Source organism: Biomphalaria glabrata, chromosome 14 (genome assembly GCF_947242115.1).
Source record: "Biomphalaria glabrata chromosome 14, xgBioGlab47.1, whole genome shotgun sequence".
In the NCBI taxonomy this organism is placed as follows: domain Eukaryota; kingdom Metazoa; phylum Mollusca; class Gastropoda; family Planorbidae; genus Biomphalaria; species Biomphalaria glabrata.
The window spans coordinates 24,491,449-24,512,850 of record NC_074724.1 but is presented as its reverse complement, the minus strand read 5'-3'; the positions used below and the strand labels follow the sequence as shown (position 1 = coordinate 24,512,850).

The following is a 21,402-nucleotide window of genomic DNA, read 5'->3' as shown; positions in this document are numbered from 1 at the left end:
AGTCACATAGCAAGACGATAAACAATACATATTGCTTAAAAGATCACCCACAGAACATTCACCATCCTCAGAAAATGAAAGAAAAAATAATTGGGAAAATAGGTCAAGAACCATTTTTATCTGCAAACCCATTTATTTAGTTGTTAGGAAAAAAGTTTTGAGTTGGTTTAAGACTTAAGCTAAGGCAAGGTCACGGCAAATCATGGATGCAAAGACAATGTCTTGATAATGTAGATGTGTCGGTTAGGGTAGTGAAAATGGTTTGAATCTTCAAGTCAGTATCAGTCAAAAAATGAAGCAGAGAAGGGAAAAATGGGTTTAGACTTTAGATAATAACTGGACTTTCTAGATCTACTTTGTTTCCCAACATGTTTAACAAACCATTAAAAAATTATGGCCTCCACAATTTACAAGATCTATGTACTTGACTCTTAAATATAATGTAATTTAGATCTAGATTTCTAGATTAGAATAATCTAGAGCTAACTGATTACTAGCATTTCACACCGGTTACACCCGTTGATTTGTGCCTAGGCTATATATTGTTTATTATGGCATGAAAACCCCCCTCCTTTCTTTTTTGTGTCCCCATAACATACTTTTATCCCATGTCCAATGATTTAATGTATCTGCACAAAACTACATTGTAGAACATTGACTTTAATACTAAGACTCTTACTAGCCTACTATTGCTAACTGTAACAAGATTAGTCAATAATCAACAGATCTACCAAGTAGATCTAGATCTAGCTACTAAGTATCTAGTCTACTAAATATACTGAACCGTTTTTTTTTTCTGCTACAAAAATTAAAGAAAACATTGAATACAATTACATGAAAACACAGAAAGGAAAATAGTGTTTGATGTGTGTGGTGGCATTTTCCAGGATGGTATACCTCAATTCTTATTGAACTAAATAAATTAGTAAATTAAATAGTTAATGGAAAGCAAAGGAAGTGTAATATTACTAATATTCTATAGAGGTCTACATGTTCCCCTTTCAATCCTGAAGCCAAATATGTAAATCTTGCTCAGCTACTAATGCATCATATAGGGAAGTGAAAAAAAAATATCTTTGAAAAAACAATTTTTCATTAGTATATCATTAAAATACTTTGAAAGAACGTTCTAATGGTGTATAAATTATGACTATGTTTAACAGTAAGAAAGTTATGATTTTTTTTTGTGGCGTTTTGACCTAACATTGGTTGACATGGAACAAGTGAGGAGAGAGCTCGTCGCTGGCTCAGCCGGCGAGACACACCCCCAGGTCAAAAGTTGGAATTGAGTTTTGTACACGATAGATCTACTTATTAAATAAGAAACTTAATAGTAGATCTAGTATTCGTAGTAAATTTCTAATTCACAAATCTGACTTTATTTATATATATGAACTTCACTTGTTTAAAATGTAAATATTGATGAAATAAATTATCGGGTCTAGATCTACAAGAAATATCAGAGGTGAGGACAAAATGGCGGCATTGTGATGGCAGAAAATAAAATATTTAAAAATTGGGATCAAAATTGCCTGAAAGTACTGAAACCATTTTTTTTCAAGTGAGTTTTTTAAAAAATTGAAAGGTAAAAACTCTGATTTTTAACAAGCATCTAGATCTGTAGCTAATAATATCTGCTATAAGATTATAACTTCACTTGTTGGTGACAAACAATATCTTCTATAAAAAAAAATAAAACCTGAAAAGTCTATTGAGGTCAATGTTCATTTTTTTTTCTCAAGTTTGTACGATGTTGACGAAAGATCAATTAGAAAATTGGTAGGGATATAGCCAGACACATGTGATGATGTACTATTAGCAGGAAAAAAATCAACATGGTATGACATCTGTGATGAGTATCAGCAAAAAAATAAAAATTTATATACTTTCAATGCAAAATATTTAAACAAATATTTTTTTTTTAATTGTCAAAGACAAAAATGTTCTCCATCATCAAAAGTAATCGAATTCACTCTTTTTTGCAACAATATCTTTACATATACTGAGCATAATCGATTTCAAACAAAGACCTATGTAGCAATAAGGAAAACTCTCAAAAGATTTTACTTCATTTTTTGGACACAGGAACTTCCGGAATTTCACCTCCCTACATCATAGTCATAGGTCTATACAAGTAGAAAAAAGATCTTGCACAGGACTCCAAAACTAGAATCTAAATTCTTCAAATCATTTAGATTAAAATTTAGATTTTAGATGAATTAAATGTATAAGTATAGAAAGATGGATAGCACACCATACTTCCACCGTATGTAATAACCATCAAAATAAAGACATAAAAATACAGTGAGGTGTTTGATAATATTGCATACAAAAGAAGGTGTGTTTGAATTGATTATGCAAATTAATTTTAGATTTCAGATCTGGAATAAACACTAACTAACTAGAATGTCTAGATCTAGATTTTAGACAAGATCTATCATCTACTGAAGACTCAGACTGTAGAGTGTAGTGTCTATAGTGACACTATATTATATACTATCCTAGTCTAGATCTATATTATAGTCTTTCGGTAAATTACTAGATCTAGATCAATATTCAATATCTAAATAACGTAATTTTCAATCTGTATATTATATATCATATATGGTCTTTCTACCAATCACCAAATCGCTTAGCATTATTAGGTTAGGCCTTAGGGAGGTACAGATCCATCGATGGCCAGACCCCTGAATCTGAACTGAGAGTAGGTACTTTGATTTTCCGGTTGTGCTAGATTTTTTTTGATTTCCGGAACTGGTAGTCTACCGGCGTCAGTATATAAACCTAGGACAATGGGCATTGTGTTCCATTCTGATATTGTTTTCAAAATCCATGCTCAAAAGGATAATCAAAGCTTTTTTATCGCGCAAGGACAGGATATTCATTAATTCTTTAGATCTACATCGCCATAAATTCTATTGTTTTCATGGAGATCCATCGTGTTGAGCATGCGGGTAAGTTGACCACCAAATTCTTTTTTATTAAGCTCATACTATCTTTAAATTTAGTTATTTGGGTTAGTTTAATATTAAATCTAATTAGTTTAATAAAGTTTATTGCAATAAGTGCCCCTCTTTAGTGGCAAATGCCAACGGACTGGGCTAGGTCTAATTTTTAAAAGTGAAACAAGCCGCCATTACTAGACAGGAAGTGATAGATCCTATGTTTATCAATGGCTGCATCCTTTTTGTATTTCACATTCCCTTTTGAAATCCATCACAATCCTTCATTTTCTTTTATCCTCTATAATTTAAAACTTCATAAATAATATCTTTATAATGATATTTACATACTATTTAAGTTTTGAAAGGATTAAAAAAAATAATAATAAAATTTGTCGCGATAATGGCCGATAATTAAAAAATAATTATAAATAAATCTAGATCTAGATCTAGTTGCATTATCGTAATTGTTTTCCACAATCTATCTAGATCTATGAATTTCAATTAAATTATTTGACTTTTAATAAATAATACTAAGTAAATCTAGTGATTATAGTCAAATCTAGAGTAGATTAATAAAAAGTCAATAGTATTCATTTCTAGATCTAGATCTAGTTCAATTCAATGAGAGATCACTGATCAATAAAATCTAAATTCTAGATAAGATTTCTTGGCTAGATACTTATACATGGCTAGATACTTATACAGAGACATAACATAGATTTTTATACAGGATCAAGTCCTGAAAATATTCTTTTAAAATTAAAGTTGTTTATGCTGATATGGTGTTAAATGAAGCTTCAGTCATGACTAAGAGCTTTAAATATTAAATATTTTTTTTCTCCACAGAGAACGTCATTGGCAATGCCGGCGATGGGCATAACTAAAGGAGGCTGCGGTGTGACATGATTGTCATATACACTAATGTGACAGCAACAGACAGGGATGTTATAAATACTTTTACATATTCTGACACCATCATTGGGCGCAAGCAAAAAAATTCATATTGGAAAATTATTTTCGACCTGGTGACGTATTACATTTACTTACTGTCACCACAGATCTATAACAAAAAAGTTTTGTGTTAACTTCAATCTCAGGTTTCAAAATAATAAAAGGAACAACACAATTAAATTCATGCATTTGTGTTGAAAATTTTATTTATATAGCTCTGAAAGTTAAAAAAAATATAGCCTATTAACGGAAAAAAAAAGTACTTTTTCTGTCATTTTTTTTTACATGAGGTGTCTCATCATGAAGTGTAAAATATTTTCTTGGACTTCGATCTATAATTTAAAAGTAAAATAAGTATCAACAGATAATCAAGCATCTCTGTTTAAAATTGTTTTCAATTATCTCTTAAGGTGTAAAAGTTAGACTCTTCTAAATGTGAAAAAGTACTTCTTGTCGATTGTTTCTTTTTTTACAAGTAACCTCACTTTAAAAACAAATAAGAACGTTATGTTACAGTCTACCACTTGTTTGAAATAAAAAAAAATATCAGGACATAATTGTGTATTTCTGGTGAAAATTACATGCAAATAACTCAAATAGTAAATAAGTTACAGCATTTTTAATGTGAAATTTTCTTTTTTCGGTCACAATTTTAAAGAAAAAATATAAGCAAAATTTTCGACACTAAAATTGCTATAATTTTTGTTCTAATCAACTTAGAAACATAAATGAGGTATCAATAAACTCGGTTCCAAAAGCTCTAACTAACTATATTAGTTTCATTACAATATATTGAGTCTGAAATTTTTATCAAAGTACCTACTGAGAGGAATGAAAAAAGTATTTTAAATTTTATAGCCTCATACTCGCGTTACTCGAACTCGGCCATAGACATACTTGACATAGATTTGATTCTAGATTTCTTGACTATACAATAAATAATACATTCAGAAATATAGAGCTTTAATCTAGAGCTAGAATAAAATTTGGTACGTTCATATTTGCTTAGTTGTAGATCTAAATCTAGAACTAGCCAGAAGCCTAGATCTAAATCTCTTAATTGGAGGAGACGCGGAAACCAAAACAAAGCGGACTACAGTCTGAATCCATGATTTATTATGTCTCTTTACACCATTCCTAAGCAAATTTAAAGCTAAATATATAAAGAAATAAATAAGAAACATATCACATTCAATTTTAATTTCATAAAAATTGTTTAACGATTTATGCAACTATATGATGACAAGAGATTAATGTAATTTCATGAAAGCTACCTGACAGTGTTAACAAAAATGGCCGAATAGAACAATCTACAGGGGCGGTTACAGTGAGTTGACTGTGTCATTTTAGGAAGGCCAAATTTAATATTGATTAAAACTACCCAAACCAATTTACAATTATTCTTCATATCGAAATAATGACTTACTAATATTTATTATCCTTAAGTTGGGCTAAAAATTTGTTATTTAAATATTTACCAAAATAATCGATTATCGATAATATTATTGTTGAATGAACTTAAATCGATTGACCTTATTTAGGCTTGCATTTTTTTCATTTGGTTTGGTTTTTAATGAAACCTATGCCAACATGTTATAGTACACATTTGCCCTATACTGCCTATACTTTTACTAACTTGGTTAGGAATGATTTTTTGTTTTAGGCCTATAATGTTGAAGATTTAGGTAGATCTAGACTCTGGAGGGAGAAAGAGTTCATTTGCCTTTATAGTAACTAGGGACACGCTTAGGACGTAATCGTCTTCTTTCTTGAAGTAACGTCTGCATTTTATAAAATACTAAATGTCATATTTGAATAACAATATAAGAATATAGACAGCAGGCTATTCATTTGTGTATGCATCCACTTGTGTTTCTTAAAATCTTGACGTTGCCTTATCAAAATTGTATAGATCTAGATCCATTTTATATACTGAATGGCCTAACAGGAAACATCTAGAAAATTGTAGAATACAACCCAAGAAAAGGCAGTAAAGAGTATAATTGATACCAGATACCAGGCAATGCACTGGAAATGATTTTTTGAAAGGGAGCGAGCGTATCTTTCGAAGATAGAAAAATGCGTAAATAATTAATATATATTTTACTTATTGATAAGTTACTCCAAACAAAATGATGGGGCAATGTACAATCTTTCAACTAAAAAAGAAAACATATATTTAAATTTTCATACCCATACAATGACACTCCCAGTCTAACTGCAGTCACACCACCCACCTATATATATATATATATAAGGACGTCCCTTACCTCCGATATGTAGATGAAATCTGACGGGACCTCAGAGCTGTGGACATCGATGTTGACTACTGTGGAGACTTAGCCCTAGAACTCACTGTGTGGAGAGAGAAATCTAACGGGCATATTTTAGTGCCTTTTATGCATCCTCATTATGTTTATGGAAATTAGCAAGCTTTTTATGAGTTAGTAAAAACTAGCAACTCATCACATAAGCCAAAAAATGATTGTCTACAACATGCCTGTCTTGAATCAGTAAGACAGGCTACATAAAGAAACTTGCTTGACTAGTGGCAGATGAAACCCTGGAGCAACACTACCGTACCCTCCAAGAGATATGGAAAAGCACACGCGCATAGGTTCTAAGGAGGAAAAGGAAATGGTTGTCTGCAGATATATGGGCTAAAAGGGAAGGAGCTGAACGAGCAGATGATGTGCAGAGCAAATTTCTTCTATCTTCTGTCATATCTTTAACCAGTCATTGCAAACGTGCGTAATTCCAAACATCTGGAAAACTTCAGAAATCATACCAGTGCCTAAGAAACCAAAAATAGATTGCTTAAATGATTTCCGCCCAGTAGCTCTAACACCTATTGTTATGAAATGTTTTGAAAAATATATCCTTAAACAACTTGTAGCAAAAGTCAATAACAGCCTAGACCCTCACCAATTTGCATACAAAGCAGCTAGAGGAACTGAGGATGCCATTCTATTGCTTTTGGACCAGCTTTATAAGCATCTCGATATACCCAAAACATATGCACGAGTCCTCTTCGTAGATTTCTCCTTTAAATACCATACAGCCACATCTAATGATAAACAAACTGAGTAACTTAAATGTAAGCCCTTACTTGCAAGCATGGGTTCTAAACTTTTTAACCCAACGGCCCCAGTATGTTAAAGTCAACAACACCAAATCGTCAACTCGAGTACTATGTACGGATGCTCCACAAGGTTGTGTACTCTCTCCTGTACTATACACTCTTTACACTAATGACATAAGAAGCATCTATGACTCAGTTAAACTCATTAAATTCGCTGATGATACTGCCATAGTCGGTCTTATTTCAGGAGACGAAACTCAGTATCGAAGCTCGATAGAAGAGTTTACAAACTGGTGCACCGACAACTTTCTAGAACTGAATGTAACAAAAACTAAAGAACTTATAATAGATTTTAGAAAGAAAAAACAAACTATAAGTGAACTCAAAATAAACACTACATCTATAGAACAAGTAAAGGCATATAAATATCTAGGCGTTATCATCAACAACAAGCTTTCATGGGAAGACCACCTTTGACAAAAAAAAAAAAACAGCCCAGCGACTCTTTTTTCTATACAAACTTAATAGCTTTAAACTAAGCAAGAAGATCCTTGAGACATTTTACGGCGCGACTATACAAAATCTGCTAACATACGGAATAACTTGTTGGCAAGGCAACGCCTCATCTAAACTGTTGCGACGTCTAGAAAACATCATTAAAAAAGCATTAAAAATTACACTCACAACATTATACCACATTTAAAGGAACATTTTGAACAAAAGTGCCTAAGAAAAATCGAAAAAATCTTGGAAGACAACGGCCACCCGCTCCATCAGAACTACGCTAGGTCGTCGCGAAGTGGGCGACTGCTGTCAATCAAAACAAGAACGGAGCGGTACAAAAACTCGTTCGTACCTCACTCGGTCAGACTCTATCACCGCCACTCATTGATCAGGGAACATGAAATGCACCAAGATACCTGTTTGTAGTCGCTGAATGAACTCTTTATGTTGTCTGTTGTATTTATGTGTATTTTTCTGTTGTGTTGTCTTTATATGAGAAACGAGTCCTTGTAATCACAACAAATTTCCGTAAGGATCAATAAAGCAGTCTTAGTCTTAGATCAACCAAAGCCTGACAGAAGAGCAAAAAGAATGCAAGAAACGCTTCTTCCATGAAATGACAGCCTATGCAGAGAGGACACTGAACAAAGGGACACGAAAAGGTTGCATGAAATAACAAGAACCTTATCAGGAAGATTGTAAGGGCATTAAAATTAGCAACAGACAACATTTCATATCTAGAGCAAACATCTCTATCTCTACCTCTCTCTCTCTCTCTCTCTCTTTTACAAAGGACGCCCACTTAGACCAAAAAAAAAAAAAATGAAACTTCGCCATCCACTTAGAAAGTGAGTCTGGGGGAGCGCCAAGCTTTTTTTCTGCAATCGAAAACTCACTCTGATTGGATATACTATAAACTGTTTCTCTAAGTAAGATGAGTTTAAATTAAATTAAGAAACGATGGGACGGACCGATACTGAAATAATGAGCTTGAACATCATAGTTCATTTTCCTGTTTAGTAAGACATCTTGTTCTGTTCATGTAATAGACGTCAACAGAAGGACGATATTTTATTTTGGGATAAATTGGACCGTTCTGACGTAAGAAGGAGATAAACTCAATAATGGCATTGAAGTGTCTCCTCCAAAAGAACCTTTTGTATTGGTCTTGTTGCTAACGCCTTTTGCGAAAACAAATATTTAAAAAGTCGATTAATCTCTTCCGACTTAATGGGTCAGATGTCTATCTATAAACTCAAAGTGATGGACTAAACATATGGGGGGGGGGAGTTCAGCTCTCCCTCTTGAGATAGTTCTGCTCTGTTAGACAGATGTCTGGTCAGTGTCACTTAGTTAAGGTTAAGACACACAAAATAAAAAAAAATGTAGGCACTAAAGTTTACTTTTGTTTTTCCTGCCAACTTTCATGCCATGATATCCACAGGGAGACGAATAAGGCCGGATAGTGAAAAATGGTCGGATATCCGGCTCTGGTGCAACCCTAGTAAAAACAGCATCATAACATATGGTAAGTTAAAGTAACGTACCTTGTTAAGACAACATGCTTACATTGTCTAGAGGTCACATCTTATGAGTTTGCTTACTTAGTTCTAACCCTTTCGAATTGTTACAAGTGTGTGTGTGTGGAGATAAGGTGTGAAAATTTTGATTTGTCGAGAGCTGGAAGGCAGTGGCGTCACTAAGGGGGTCAGTCTGCACCGGGTGACACCCGTTAGGGGGTGACACCCAAGTAAAAAAAAATGCACTTTTGGAATAACTGACAATATTCACAATTGATAAATAGATCTAAATATATTTTAAAAAATATTTCAGCTAAACATATTTTAATTTTTAAATGAAATTCTACAAACAGTCCAAAACGTTACATCATACTTTATATTAAAAGCAGATGTAAAACCTTTACTTTTAGCTACATGTATATAAACGCTGCTTTGATTTTTAACAAGGTCGAATCTATTGAAATAGTAGATAGCATCGTAATATCAGGATGCCAACCAAATAGTCACTGTTTAACAAATGACGACATTCTCCAGGCATATGTAAATTTTGTAGAATAGAACATTAATTAAGCAACAATTAAGATTTCTGAAGACGATGATGTAATTTCAGAAGTTTCTTTTTGTCGTGTGCCAATGTTCCATAAATTGCGAGTAAATTATCTCAAGGAAAAAGTTATTCAAATAATGGTTCTAATGCTTCCTGTTGAGGATGATTTAGTCATTTAAAAGTAAGAAATTGTATGTTTTGTGTTGTCAACTATTTTCAACTAATTCTATAGTAATGAAATACAAATTAGTTACTTAATAAGTGGTGGACATACAAGTCCGAAATTAGAATATCAAAAGACTATGAAGAATAGTCATCAGGATTGGAAAATTGGAAAACAATGACAACCGGGTACTAATAAAATTGACAAGGAAGTCGTTGCTATGATTGATGTAAAGAAGAAAAACAATGGAAGGATATTTTACACAGACGGTTTCTATAAAAACAGAACATTTGACATGTTGTGACTACATTTAAACGATTTTGATGGAGAACAAAGCTGGTGAGATCTACTTAATATTGTTGTAACCCCGCTCCCGCGCTACACAAATGGTGCGCATCTGAGCACTACTGAACACGACTAGTGAAAGACATATTGAGACAGGAAGAGGGACTGTTGTGAGCCGGCTAAAAGTCATGGGAGTCTAAACAGTCTGGTGCTGAGTGCTGTCCTGTGTGATACTAGGAAACTGTGTGGGAGACCTGGAGCGACACTGGGAAGTGTGTCGGTGGTCTGTTCTGTATTCTGGTATGAAGTAGGACTCTTAGAACTTAGACATATTACTCCCTGTGACTTTATAGCAGAAGTCCAAGTCTAACTAGTAACTATTACTATTTGATGATTCTTATACTAGTTATACTAAATAAATACATCATTTACTCTTTTCAACCTGTCTTTCGTTGAGTGCCTGCCTTAGAGAGTTACAACAACTGGTGTCAGAAGTGGGATTTAGGCAGCTCAACAAAAGGATAAGAATGACAACCCTTAGGAAGCTAGATGAACTTAGCTGTAAACAGTTAAAAGAGGAGCTCCGAGACAGGGAGCTGAGGATCTTCTGTGACAAAGAAAAAATGAGAGCCAGTCTTTGGCGGGCCCTTGTTGATGAAGGGGAGGATCCGGAAACATATGTGTTTGAGATAGAACCAGATATTGGTGAGGTGCTGAACACCATGCAAAACTGGTTATGTGAACTTTGTACTCTCCAGGATTCGATGAATCATTCTATGGACAAACTGATACGTAACGTGCAAGGCCAGATCAATCCAGTGAGAGAGAGGAGTCCATCATTCAACAACAATGAACCGTTACTCATTCAAGACTGTGGCTGTACTGATAGTTACAAAGAATGCGTCAATGTTAACAAGAAAAACGCAGATGAACAGAAAGAGACAGTTGAAGCAATAGAAGAAGTCTGCTACGCGACTGAAACTTTTGCTGTACCAGCTTTGAGTGCCACAACGACCCGGAGCAGGACAACTTTGAGCCTGCGTTAGAGCCTGTCATTTTGGACCTTAAGGACCCCTGTCGATCTACCTACGAGGGGAACTTGAATTTTGATTGTTGCATTCAGGCGGTAAGCAACAACTGTACATGCGGTGCTTCACGAAGGGAGTGCAAATGTCAAGAAACCCATCAACAGGGTCTGAAACCAGTGGACTTCGATACTTCTGTTTTCACCAGCGAGAGAGGCCTTGAAGGTGGTCAGAAGAACCCTGCAGCTGATGAACTTGTGCACATAGGACGTTGCCCACGTGCCCCACAGACATGTCTTTCGGACACGCTTGAAGATTATGCCGTGTTTGACAACCTGGCCTCCTGGGGGCCTACGGTGCATCACGAAAGCGTGCTGGAGCAATGTGTAAGACCAATGGTCTTGATGACCACCGCCATGACATCCACTGCCTCTCTTCCTGCCATGAAGCTGCCGTCGGTGCTGACTGAGAGAAAGGCCAGACAACGAAAACGACGCCCCCTTAACCAAAGGCAGATCAACTGGAGAAGGAGAAAGTGGCACCAGCAGAGAGCAATGTGGATGACTTTGTGGGGAACACGCTCCCTGCTGTCTGTAGCTCCCACAGTCCGACCTCCACCTGTACTGACCAACGTCCACCACCCTGTAGGGCACCTGAATCTGTTCGGGACGAACAGATCTGAGAAGGGGGCAATGTTGTAACCCCGCTCCCGCGCTACACTAATGGTGCGCATCTGAGCACTACTGAACACGACTAGTGAAAGACATATTGAGACAGGAAGAGGGACTGTTGTGAGCCGGCTAGAAGTCATGGGAGTCTGAATAGTCTGGTGCTGAGTGCTGTCCTGTGTGATACTAGGAAACTGTGTGGGAGACCTGGAGTGACACTGGGAAGTGTGTCGGTGGTCTGTTCTGTGTTCTGGTATGAAGTAGGACTCTTAGAACTTAGACATATTACTCCCTGTGACTTTATAGCAGAAGTCCAAGTCTAACTAGTAACTATTACTATTTGATGATTCTTATACTAGTTATACTAAATAAATACATCATTTACTCTTGTCAACCTGTCTTTCGTTGAGTGCCTGCCTTAGAGAGTTACAACAATATCTTAAAATGTCTAGAAAGGAATGAGCTTGAATTTCTGATATGTCGATCTCAGGAATATAAACAATACAGCTACAGTGTATGGAGCCATAAAGGAGTACAAAAAATTTTAAGAACCAAGAGAAAAGCTATTTAATACATGTGTATAAAAGTTCCCCATTCAGACCTTGTGGTCTATAGTGCAGATGATGTAAAAGCCATCTGTTTCTGTGGACTACGGCAAACAAGAAGTGCAGCTTAAGATCTATTGCCATATGTCTTTTATTTTACCTATCTTCTCTTTAGTTGTTTTTTTTTGTTTTTTTTTTTTTTGCGGGGAAGGTGTAGCCTAGGCTACTAGAAGGTCAAAGATAGCCTACATATGAGTAGGCCTGCCTTTAAACTGTTGACAAAGTGGTGGCTAATTAAACTTTTTCTTTACCAAAAGTATAACACTTTCGAAAAAGGAACAGACGACACTTTTATAACGGGTAAATTTATTAAAAATGAAAAATTTCAAGACATTAATTTTTAATGAAACCAGGGGGAGGGGTGGTCGGAATTTAGTGACTGATTTTTTTTTCACTTTGTTTATTTTAGGATTTTAATACTAAACCATCACATGCCCCAGCGCAGCCAAGGGGGTTTTGAGTTTAAAACCCCCTACCCGGGGGGATTTGCAATTCAACCCCCCTCTTCTATAAAACAAAACCAAAAAAAATGCAAACGACAATCCCCTAATTCCAATAGCATAGCTAAGGAGATTTGATTTTAAAACCCCCTACGAAATTTACGATAAAATCCCCTCTTCAATATAGGCCTAAGACTATCCATACATCAGTCACCAGATTCTATGAGCGTAGCCAAGAAGTGTTTTGTGTTTAACCCCAATCCCTCCTGTGGGGTTTAGAGAAAAATATATAATAAAATTATACAATCTACATCGATCAACCAACCAGGCCCATTACAGTTGGGGGCGCAAAGACCGTCGTACGTTACACAGATTATTCTGTGCTGATCAACTTCTAATTCATCAATCAGTGATAGAGAAGGGGTTAAGAAGACAACACCGATTCTGCCTTCGACACAGGTCACGATATCGGTTACGGAGGTCACGATGTAGACGTCACTGCTGGGTCTGCTTACTCACGTGAACTATTGTACTATACTAGATATGCCTAGATCTATTTCTTTTCAAACTCATAGTCATTGTCTAACGGTGATCTTATTGTATTAAGTTAAATCATACTAGACTATTGTTTAGAGTCTAGACTCAAGTATAATTTATTTAATTAGTCATATGACCATTACGGTCACATTTTCGTGTGGTGTGCGCTCCACACTGTCGTCACAGGGATCCCGGTTTCAAACTCGCCCGCCGCCGACCGCTGCCATGCTAGGACGTGGCTCTAGGAATGTCTGAAACTTTACAAATCAAGATTGTATGCGATGATTCACTCATTTAATGTAGAGTAAAATATAGGTCAGTAATGTTCTATGCAAATTTGGCAAGGTCAAAGTTTTGTGTTCAACCACTAAATTTATGAGAGGGTTCGGCCATTTTATCAATGTTTTGCTGCTTCAAGTCTAAGCTATTGAGATATATTAAATTTGATGTTAAAAAACAACAACAAGCAGGAGTTAATCATTATACAAGGTAATATATCTATTTATTAGATTTTTTTTTACTGATTTCATTAAAATATGCATTATCGATAAGATATAATGTTTAATCAGTACGTTGATACTACGCTAGTAGGGCAGCTAGGGATTGGAAGTCAGAATAAGATGCCCCACGAATCTACCGTCCATCCAGTGGAATGGTATGTTCCCTTCCCCCCCCCTCCCCCCTCTAAACCCACAGTGACAGTTCTATGTCTACATTATTCAGACTATATAATTATACTAGATCTATATAGTCTAGAGTAGATCTATTCTATTCTAGAAGTCTAGATCTAGAGTAGTTTATTTATCCCGGACATTACAATTACATGAATCCGTAAGAAAAAATAATTTCAAATTTGTAAGTCAGGTTGTTGTTTTTACCTCTTCCTACCTAGGCCTAGGGTTAAGAGTTAAGACGTAAGACAAGACTAGGTCTAGATCTAGTCTATAGACTATAGATCTATATATTTTTTGGTTGGCTAAGTCAAGTCTATGGTAATGACACTAATAACTTACTCATAATTCATTTGTGACTAATGAGCTCGGCAATATTTATTCTGTTTTTGGAGCTGATTAAATTTAATTCATAAATAAGCCAAGTTGTTTGATTCCATACAAAAAAATAAATTAATTAATAGGTTCTTAAATTTAAAATAGGCCATTATACTTTTTTTTTATAGAGTGTTTGTATTACGATTTTCTTACCAAAATTATTTCAAACAGCCAGTTTTGGGCATCAATTTTGTTAATGATCTTATATTATATATATATTATATATTTTAATTTTAAATAGAGAATAAATGGGCAAATGTTTATTCATTTTATTGTTTATACATTGAATGAAGTTAAATGCCTAGATCTAGCTAGACCTACTAGATAGATCTAGGACTAGATTTATATAGAGTATAGAGAGAATATAGAGGATTCAGCTATTTAGGCAACAATGACATCCTAGCCTGCAATATACTACAAAAGATAATGTGTATTAGTATTAGAAATTTATTGAAAGAATAAACAAAAAAAACCCACAAACATTCAACACACACTGACACAGCTAATCATGCAAACATAAAATAAGTCTAATGGTCCGTGTAGAAGTACCTATTATATATATATATATTTTTTTTTTTAAATAGAGAATAAATGGGCAAATGTTTAGTGTTGATTCATTGAATGAAGCTAAATGCCTAGATCTAGACCTACTAGATAGATCTAGGACTAGATTTATATAGAGTATTGAGAGAATATAGAGGATTCAGCTATTTAGGCAAGAATGACATCCTAGCCTGCAATATACTACAAAAGATAATGTGTATTCGTATTAGAAATTTATTGAATGAATAAACAAAAAAAAACCCACAAACATTCAACACACAGCTAATCATGCAATCATAAAATAAGTCTAGTGGTCGGTGTAGAAGTAGCTATCCCAGTGACCTAATTTTGGTAGAATTAGTGTGTTCATATTTTTATTTTTTGGGTTCCTATTTATGCATAATTTGGAAACATCTTAATGATTTCATGTGAGGGGCTGTATCAGTATATATATATATATAGAATTAAAAACTGAATTTATTGATGCCAAAATATAGAGACTGTTTGAAATAAATTTTGGTGTTTGGAATCAAATAATGTGTGACAAAATTTGTTTGAATTAAATGAAAACACATGGCCTCTTTGACCTTAAATATAATAACAAGTATAGATTAGGGGTACACATATAAATAGTCATCCTTATTCTCCTTAAACTAAAGAAGATTTTGATACTTCATTTTCTATGTCAAACCATTATCAAATAATGCGCTGTCAAAGTCAAACTTAGAATTTTTGTCCAATTGTGTTTGAATATCATAAACTACTCTATATCATTAGATCTATGACTTCTATTCTATGAATTATAGATATAGATCTAGAATTACAATTATGATGGTAATTGTCCTAGCCTATTTACTATTGAACAAGTTAACTCAACAATATTAACTGTTATTAAGTTTTTAAGCTCAGTTGTATAGTAATAATCTCTATATATATTATAATTCTCAAGAGTTTGGAGATGCAAGAAGTAAATGAAAGATCACTCTTGCAAAGTCGGACTGAGTTACCTACGAAAAAAAAAAAAGAGGGGGGGGGGATAGAACAAGTAGTATTCACCCGCCACAAAATAGCAGTGCCGGACTTAACCGTTGTGGGGCTCTATGCGAAACGGATTTCGCGGGGCCAGGTTTTGGTAGGGATACGGATAATAAGTAAAATTTTAGAGTTTGTATTAGAAAATAAAAAAAAAAAATTATTTTCTACATAGATCACGCTCAATAGCAAGAATTACCAAAATGTTTCAATCTATCTATGAGAATTGTTGACCTCAAGTAATTCTTCATTAGTTTGAGGCATGAGAAGCTTCTTTTGCCAGAATACACTATAACGGGTAATGCATAATGCCATTTTTATATATCGTGCGTAGGACTGGTGTTTTCCATATTGAATGACACCCCAAAATGACAATTTTTGTTGATATATTTCAGGAGATTTGTATGAGGTTTCAAAATTTTAATAATTTACGGAGATTTCCAGGACTTTTTCGTATATTTTGTAATTTGAGGAGATTTCCAGGAGCTCTTGGTAAATCAGGAAGCGGCGAAAATCTGTTATAAGTTATAAAATGTTTAATTTAATAATTTACAACTACAATTTACACTGTAGCGTGGGGCCTATGACAGTGCGGGGCCCACTCCAGTCTAATAGGTTGCGGTGCTTTAAGGCCTGCTCTGCAAAATAGTGGCTTATGCTAGGGCGTGGGTCGACTAGTTTTAAATAATAATAGTAATAGGCCTAGAGTCTAGATCTATCTAGTCTAGATTCTATGTCTATATCTCCGAAGTTTAATAAATGATTAGTCCTAGACTAGATCTAGATCTAGTGATCTAGACTTGTAAAGTCTTGAAATTTGTTACTTTATACTGAATAAGTGAATTATGTGCACATGTTGGAAAATGGAATTGTGTAAAGAGAAGAGTGAATAGAGACTGGGAAGGAGGGTGTAGACCACTGTAGACAGAATAAGAGAGGGTCAACAACAATAATAGTAATAGGATTACATAGTAAACTCAGGTGTACCTCAAGGAATAGTCTTAGGTCCACTACTGCTTCTAATTTATATAGATCTATGATCTAACAAATTGCATTAGCTCAGTGACAAAAGTCAGATTATTTGCAGACGGTTGCATAATATATAGATAGTGAAATTTTACAAAATAAAGAATTAGAAGAATTACAGAAATGGGAATCTAATTGGAGTATGTCTTTCCACCCAGAAAAATGCCAGTTATTAAGAGTAACAAAAGAACTAAAAGGAATTAAAACAGACTTAAAAAAAAACTCAAAATATCTAGGTGTAATAAAAAATTAAAAGTTAAATGATATTATTAAAACATCAAGCAAAACATTAGGGTTTATTAAAAAAAAATAATTTAACTTTAGTTTGGCCAATAATAGAATATATGCATCCTCTGTTTGGAATCCCTCAACTAAAGAAAACATAAACTAGAAAAAATACAAAATAGAGCATTGAGATTTATAACAAAGAATATTCCAATTTGATTAGAGTAACACCATTAGTAAATTCACTAAAACTACGTACACTTCAGGACAGAAGAATAAAAAGCAAAATAACTATAATACATTAAGTAATTGATTGACATGCATGACTAGATTGACACATGAAATGCATATATAAATATATAAATAAATATATATATAAGAAGGGATATTGTGCAAATAACTATTTGTCTGTTATTATTATTATTTTATCCATTTGTTATACATTATTATGTGTTTCAAAGACGTTTCTTTGCAGCGTATTGAGATTTGTGGCAAAGAAAAAGTAAAAAAAATTTGTTTAAAAAATAAATTATAGACTGGTGGTTCTAGTAGCGTCATATACTCTAAATCTAGACCTAGATTCTAGACACTCTGGTTTTCTCTTCAATAAATATTTAGATATCCTAAAACTAGAGAGAGTCTAGAATTTTCCCATAGGGACATAGCTTGGCTGCTCAGCAATATCATCCCCTTACCTTAGTCCAGGGCCATAGGCATAGATTTTCTTATTACATAGGCGGAGGGTTGATAATGATATACTTGCTGCCTAAGCAACACACATTTCATGAACACATTCTTACGGACGAGTTACAAGCACATGTAAACACAAAAACGACATCCGATACAGGATATAATTTCATAACATATTGAAACCTGCTTTTTTACCTGCCTGAAAGGATCACTTTGAGGGCCAATTTTGAGTTTAGGAACGTTTGGGGAGAGGAGGGATAAAAATTTCTTAGGATTTGTTACAAAGGGGAGGGGGGGGGGAAGGAATTTCATACATTACAAAAAAATAAATTCTTATCTTATAGATTACAGATGTTACTTCTAAAGAAGATAACATCCTAAGCATTTCATTTGTTAATCTAGCCATTCATGATAATCAGTGACTGAAACTCTGCTAAGTCGTTGATTTTAGATAATTTTGTCATTTTAACTATTGTGTTTATGTTCACTATGTTATGTTATCACAGCATCTTGAGTCTACACATTGTTTAACAGCGCTTGACTGTGGTCCCTTGACTTTCTCAAGTCCGACTTTAACTTTTCATGGGTTTTCAAAAAATGTTAGTGGAAAAAATACCCCATGTTTTTTTAACAGCACAGGTATTCCAGCGGCCACCCAATGTATGTGTAGTAGTAGTAGTAGTATACAGTATTGGAGGAAAAAACTGAATCGAAGTGCCAATAGAAGTCGATACTTTTCCATCATTTCATTAGATACCATGATGAAAAATTTTAACTAGTTCACACTGCCTTGACCCTTTAAAAATAGCTTGCTTGTGAAGAAAATTTATTACCTATTCCTAAAGTAGTTTTAAAGTCAATTCACACCACTGCTTTGTTTTAAATTTAATTTGAATGTTGACCTACCAAAATACATTTCTTTTTAACTTAAAATATATGTCAAAAACTAATTGAATTCAATTTCTATGCATGCTAATTCAAATAAAGCTATTTTTTTCCCTATATATTTCAGTTTTCAGAGGATAATTTCAGTTATGTGAGATTTTGAAGAGTCTTTTCCATGGCAGAAAATAATCAATACAGAAAAAGTAGTTGCCATAACATGTCTCATAGTAGTATGAACAACGCCAACAATGAAGTATCAGCTAGCAGTTCAACCTCAGAAATGCAATCATCTAGTCTGTTGTCTGTCAACCATGGGGATAGTGCATTAATGATTCCACTGAGTGCTGAGAACTTGGACACACTTCGTGCTAGCGGTATTCAGTTTTCTTCATCTGGTTTAAGTGTTGGCAGCAGTAGTGTAAATTTAGAGGAAAATAGCAGTGCAGTTACAGGCAGTGGTAGTTTCAATCTTAGTTTTGGCAATGTGAATATGATCCTGAATAATGGGGTGGATGCGAGTGATTCAGGTGTTATCTTGGAGGCAGTAAGTCTCAATGAACACAACCAACACCACCACCATCAGCAGCACTTGCAACTTCAACAGCATCACCAACAAAGTATCCAGACCTCCAATCAATCAGCTGGCAGCAATGGAAGAAACATGTTGCATTCCAATGAAATCAACTCTAATAACATCATGGACAGCCAGTCTTTAGGCAATGGGCATGTGTTGAATTTGAACAACAGCGAAGGTATTCATATTTGTGATGTTAGCAACTCTGCTAGTGGTCTCATTCAAGCCTTAGGTGCTGCAGTGAGCAGGGCAGTGGCCAATAGTAACTTGTCCAGCCTTTTCTCTACCTCAATGAACCTACCTTTAACAATGAATCAAAATGGCAATGAAATAATTACCTTCAACACAGTTTCTCCGAACACCACACCGAATCAACAGCACCAGCTACTTTTAAACCAAATCAACGCTAACAGCCTGCTCAACGCGCTGCCTTCTACTAACCTGCTCTCCAGTTCAAGTGCTGTTGAATCTAGCTCTCACAGCCTGATGTCAAGAGGAGGAAGGAATTCAATGACACAATCTTCAGGCATTGGAAATAGGTATAGTAATAAACAAATAATCTTAATCTTTTCTTTATCTTAAATTTTAAAGTAAATAATAGTTCCTTTTCTTGCAATGGGTAGAAATATTTTATTGTCTAGTAGAAAGTTCAGTGGTGTCAAGTAGGCTTATCCATTAGATTTTTGTTAGTTTCTAAACTCAAGAAAAACTTACATATGAAGGTTCAAACTAAATTAGTGGGATTTTCAATTACAGCGAATTAGAAAAAGAATGTCTATATGGTGGGCTAGGTTAAGACAATCAATAGTAGATTAATATCTCTCTTAACAGAATAAACCACACACACCCATCCTCTAGACACTGCACACACCCTCATAAAACTGAAAAAAGAGAGTTTGCTATAATTTAATTATAACTTTTACAAGATAAGTGGTTTGGGATTTCTATTTGTTGTTATACAGAGCAACATTTTAACTTTAAGGTGATAAAGTAACCATCAAAGAAACTGATTTATAAACATATTAATGTTTTAATGCGACAGACTTATGAGTCAAGTTAACATCATCATCTTTCCGTTGGGTTCCTCATGGAACATAGGGCTTCAGTAAAAACACTCCACTTTCCACAGTCTCTTGCTAGTTTTTTAATGGTTTCCCAGCTCTTTCCTGTCCTCTCGACTTCATCTAGTAACACACAAAATATAGAATTTTTTTTTTTCACCAAATGTTAAAATTTTAATATGACAAGTCAAACTGTAATAGATCCCTGAGCACAAAGGCATTATGGGTAATGAAAAGTCTGATTGACACCAAGGAAAAGTCTATCAAAGGTGGGGTCATCCATGGAACAACTAGACAGACCAGTACACTATCTCTCTCTCTCAAGTCAATGTTAGCAAGCGATCACAAAGAGGAGAGGCTTAACCAACAGGCATCAGGAAGCACAGGCAAAGCCATGTACAAAGAAATGACCATGCCAAACAAAATGGATAGTATTAATTTCCTCCCCTGCTGAGAGTAATCTACAATTTTCCAATTACCTTTATGTTGATAGGGAGTGGTTAAAGTCAGATGTTTATCTTGGGTCCGTATGGTGTGGAATTAGAGGGACTTGCTGTAGTACTAAAAACATACTGCTTTGACAGATATCTACAAGAAGTTGTGGAAGTGTTTTCACTACTTATCAGATGAGATTATCAATGGCGATAGTTTTCCTTTCCCTTTCTCTGATCATGTATATAAGACTTTATAATGTAAATTCAAGAAGGCATGTAAAACTTAACTAAGAACTATTACTATGAACCTTTACTAGGCTCAGTAGGGACGCTGACTAGGATCACTGCAGATCGATAATGTACATATGATACTACTAAATAAACTCCTAAAAAACTCCAGCTATCCAGTAAAGAAGAACTTAAACTCAGTGACAGCAAAAACACCCGTCCTCTTCCAGAAAACAATTAACTCCAACCACTCTCATAATTTCTTGTCATTCCTCAAACTCATTCATTTAATATAACATGCATGGTATTCACATTCATACCTTGGGAATAATAGAAATAAAGGGAAATAACTATTTCATACTTAACAAAGAAATAATGCATTC

General features: G+C 34.6%; 2 protein-coding genes across 2 annotated transcripts in view; one reads left to right on the top strand and one right to left on the bottom strand.

Moving 5' to 3' along the window:
• The window catches only part of LOC106055209 (ATP-dependent RNA helicase cgh-1-like), a 32,669-nt gene extending 27,423 nt beyond the window's left edge, over positions 1 to 5,246 (bottom strand). Inside the window, exon 1 of the mRNA XM_013211396.2 lies at positions 5,171 to 5,246. The gene's annotated coding sequence lies outside the window, so the exon portion shown is untranslated. The remainder of the gene's footprint in view (positions 1 to 5,170) is intronic.
• Positions 5,247 to 13,604: 8,358 nt separating this feature from the next.
• Positions 13,605 to 21,402, top strand: part of LOC106055210 (uncharacterized) — a 29,548-nt gene continuing 21,750 nt past the window's right edge. The window contains exons 1-2 of the mRNA XM_013211397.2: positions 13,605 to 13,761; positions 18,850 to 19,835. Coding sequence (XP_013066851.2) covers positions 18,898 to 19,835 — 938 coding nt within the window. The 5' untranslated portion in view covers positions 13,605 to 13,761; positions 18,850 to 18,897. The remainder of the gene's footprint in view (positions 13,762 to 18,849; positions 19,836 to 21,402) is intronic.